Source organism: Mugil cephalus, chromosome 7 (assembly GCF_022458985.1).
Source record: "Mugil cephalus isolate CIBA_MC_2020 chromosome 7, CIBA_Mcephalus_1.1, whole genome shotgun sequence".
Lineage (NCBI taxonomy): Eukaryota > Metazoa > Chordata > Actinopteri > Mugiliformes > Mugilidae > Mugil > Mugil cephalus.
Window position 1 is genome coordinate 20215712 of NC_061776.1, and position 3752 is coordinate 20219463.

The 3752-nt window shown below is 44.5% G+C and overlaps 1 protein-coding gene across 1 annotated transcript; it reads left to right on the forward strand.

Moving 5' to 3' along the window:
• The first annotated feature begins 384 nt into the window (after window positions 1-384).
• gadd45aa (growth arrest and DNA-damage-inducible, alpha, a) lies at window positions 385-2698 on the forward strand. The gene is made up of 4 exons (XM_047590705.1): window positions 385-558; window positions 1086-1187; window positions 1321-1546; window positions 1842-2698. Exons 1-4 carry the CDS (start codon window positions 509-511, stop codon window positions 1953-1955), a joined length of 492 nt encoding a protein of 163 aa, XP_047446661.1. The 5' UTR covers window positions 385-508; the 3' UTR covers window positions 1956-2698.
• Window positions 2699-3752: the final 1054 nt, after the last annotated feature.

The following is a 3752-nucleotide window of genomic DNA, read 5'->3' on the forward strand; positions in this document are numbered from 1 at the left end:
AGGGTTTAATTTACTTTTTTTGTGATATGTCTGAAACGTGTCTCCCTGCTTAATGTCAAGCTGCTAGAAATAGGACTACAAACTGCAGTCGAAGCAGAAGTGTGCAGAGTTAGCGGTTTTTATAACAACGTCACAGTCGTGCACAAGTTGTTTTAACGTAGAGGTGCGTTGCAGACGGGTTAATAAATTCCCTTTATGTCTTGTGTCCCAACGTTTGAGGGCAGCAGTAAGGTACATTTACGGTAGTAACGGGGCTGAAGACACGCCTGCCGCCGCCTGTCCGTCCAATCACACGAGAGACAGTATTAACATACCACCAATAAACACGGGTATGCAAATGTCCGCCTGACTCGCATTGTCCCCCCTCCCTGCGACTGTTTTAATGTGAAGCTGCGAGATTTATCTGTCAGTTGCAGCCCGTTGGACTAAAGATAAAAAGCGTGTGTCGAGTCGAGAAGATACCAGGATAGCTCGCCTTTAACCTAACCTCTTGGTGGATTTGGATTTTATGTACAACATGACATTTGAGGAACTAAGCGGAGATTACTCCCAGGAAAGGTGAATATACGGATTTTGTCGGATTGTTAATGCATATTTGAGGCTGTGGGTGTATCGGTGTATATTATTATTAGTGCATTGACTTGACTGGTGCATGGTAAAGAAAAAAAAAAAGATTTAAGTGTGTATGTTATTGTGAGACTTTGCTCGGCTAACTGCTCTTCTGTTGAGACTGTCGCGAGGCGCTCTTAGATAACTTGTTAGCTAACATCCCTGCTGCTGTCTGGGTTTAGGTGAGCACAGTTTAAAAAAATAAAATAAAAAAACATAGAAAACTTGACACGACGGGCTTCGTGTTCTTCAGCGTTTGCGCTTTCGTGCAGTGGTTAAAGCAATTTCGGTGTTTAGTTGCCGTCTTCAACGTGTCGAAACTGACCTGTGCACAACTCTTTACTCGAAACTACACCGGGTGTTGAGCAGTCCGGCAGCTAACTAACCCGAAACAGAAACGGAAAGGCTTCAAGTTTCACGGTTCGCGGTGCAGTGGCGACGACATTAACGATGGTTTGCACCTGTTTATGTTGTAGAATGGATACGGTGGCGAAAGCTTTAGAAGAAGTCCTGACCTCAGCCTTGCCTCAGGGCTGCATCACAGTCGGTGTCTACGAGGCTGCCAAGTCCCTCAACGTGTAAGTACACGGTTACATCAGCTGTCACGAAGACACTAATACGACGACAGCTCCTAAAGAGTAGCAGCAGCATACTTTAAAACTTTAACACGGACTAATAAGTCGGCGTTTATTTATTTTTTTTCCACCACAGAGACCCTGATAATGTGGTTTTGTGCATCCTGGCCACCGACGACGAGGACGTGAAAGATGTGGCCCTGCAGATCCACTTCACCCTCATCCAGGCTTTCTGCTGTGAGAATGACATCAACATCCTGAGAGTCAACAGCACCCGGCGCCTGGCAGAAATCCTGGGAGGAGGAGGAGGTGGAAAGCAGAGTGGGGGTGAACCTATGGACCTGCACTGCGTCCTTGTTACTGTAAGTGTTGTTTACATGTTTTACGACTAAACATATCTTGTTGTGTTAGGATTTCAAATATGGTCCCGGGGCATGAGCACATGGGTGAAACTCTTCTAAGGAAACTTGCCCGTGCTTGTTCTCTGCATTTGGTAAACATGCGTGTGACTCCTCCCTCATATGACTTCTGAGGAATTTAGTCAGAGGGGAAGACCTCGTCTCTCCACCCACACCGGTCCCGAGTCTTACTCATTTGTGTAAAAATATGTAGCAGCATTTAAATAATTAATTCTCTTTCCCCTTTTGATATTTTCAGAGCCCACATTCGACATCTTGGAAGGACCCTGCTTTGAGCAAGCTGAAAAGATTCTGCAGCGAGAGTCGGTGCATGGACCAGTGGGTGCCAATCATTAATCTCCCCGAACGATGAAGTTATTGCTGCACAGAGGAAGAGTGGTGTGAACCCTGATGGACACATGCTACCACCCAGAGATCAAATTCCAAAGCACTGCTTATGGGGAAAGAAATTTTTCCAGGGGAAAAAACCCTGCTGTCTTTAAGGGATGTATTTGAAAAAAAGAAAAAAGAGCAGGGGCTGGATTTCCACTTTGGACTGGACTGTTCGGAGTTGCGTCTGTCGGCCTTTGCAACCAATATGAGATGGCGAGGCTCTTGTATTGTGCTGAGGTGGAAATGGTAAAAAAGCCTGCGTGCTTTTTAATGTGAAGATGGACACTGTACACGAGGATTATATCATGTATGTAAAGCCTCTGTGATGAGTCAGACAAACATGGAGAAACCAGAGCACAGAGCTGTTGAATGGACCAAGGCCTCGGCCTCTCTCTGCAGAAACAAAAGCACTTGTTGAAACACTGGACCTATTGCAATTTCACTTATTTGATTACAGTTGTTAATGTTGACGTTGCTATTGTCGTAATTTAAAAAGGGAAGGGCTACACATCCGGTGAAGACATTCTGTGTATTTAGTGTTTCTCATACCAGCTGTTATTATTTGCCACAAGTGAAATAGTTCCTTTGTTACAATTTAAGTTATTTCTAATTTAAGTGTATTTATGTTTCTTTTTTTTTTTTTTTTTTTTACCTATTTGCAACATCTGAATTCAAGACACATATATGTATTGCTGTCAATAAAAAGTATTTTTTGGAACAACATCTACCTGGGTTTTTTGGGATTGTTTCTTTTTTTTTCCATTTCTGGAAATTTTAGCAGCACTGAGGTGAATTCTGACCTTTTTCCAGTTGTAAAAAAAAAAAAGTCACGTGCGGATCACAGAGGTCATGTTGGCCTTTGTGGCCTCAGTGCCATCTCTGAGCTGAAGAGAACAATAATCCTGGTGCGCTCTCTCCGCACTGGCTTCTGCCTCGGTCAGCAGGACCCTGCTCATTCATCCAAACAGGTTCCCTTTTCACCGATTCCCTGCGATCTGTCGGGCAGTTTGCATTTTCACCAGCTGACTTCCTAGAAACCAGCATGTGACGACTGCTCACATGTTTCACTTGCAGCGTGTCAGTAGATCGCATGGATTACCGACGGTATATTTCACGTGCAACAATAGTATTGCACTTGAGCGTTCATAATAAAGAGAGAGAGAGAGTAAAGTAATGTCTAGTGTTTTTTTGCAACTCGTTACTGGATACCTCACCGCAGAGCCCGTTTTGAAATAGAGGACTTGGCATGCGAGCTATTGTGCAAGCCTCTCCAGCCACTCCTCCTCCTCGTTTCTTTTTCCAACTGTGTCACACATACAAAAGCAGGTGATCTCTCTGCGGAGTTGAATGTCGGGGCAACGTCACAGGGTTGATGTAAGGCCGGCATTCCCCTGTGAGAGTGCAGAGTCATGATCACGAGGAGGGAAAGGGCAGGAGTCTGTCCTTGGGTTGCACAATGTAGTTCAGCTTCTCATGTGAGGGAGAGATCAAGTGACAGACGGGGAGCCAGGAAAAATCCAGCCAATAAGATGAGGATGTGCTCTGATAACATGCAGTTCACTTGTATAACAGTGGCAGTATAGGTGACGAACTAGGTAAAGGTTTAGCTACCTGGGCTCTCTTCAAACTACATTACCCATAAGCACCCACTGCAGACACCAACACATGTAATAATTGCACTTAAAGGGAAACCAGATGCTGTAGATTTCCTCACATACGTAGCAACTATGACACATTAAACAGACTGACTGGCTGTATTATATGGTGTCAACATGCT

What these genes read in the sequence shown, in the direction of transcription:
- gadd45aa (XM_047590705.1), top strand. Translation starts at nt 509, where the DNA reads ATGTACAACATGACATTTGAGGAACTAAGCGGAGATTACTCCCAGGAA. An exon ending in GGAGATTACTCCCAGGAAAG is followed by an intron (nt 559 to 1,085) that starts GTGAATATACGG and finishes TTTATGTTGTAG; the next exon opens with AATGGATACGGTGGCGAAAG. An exon ending in TGCACTGCGTCCTTGTTACT is followed by an intron (nt 1,547 to 1,841) that starts GTAAGTGTTGTT and finishes TGATATTTTCAG; the next exon opens with AGCCCACATTCGACATCTTG.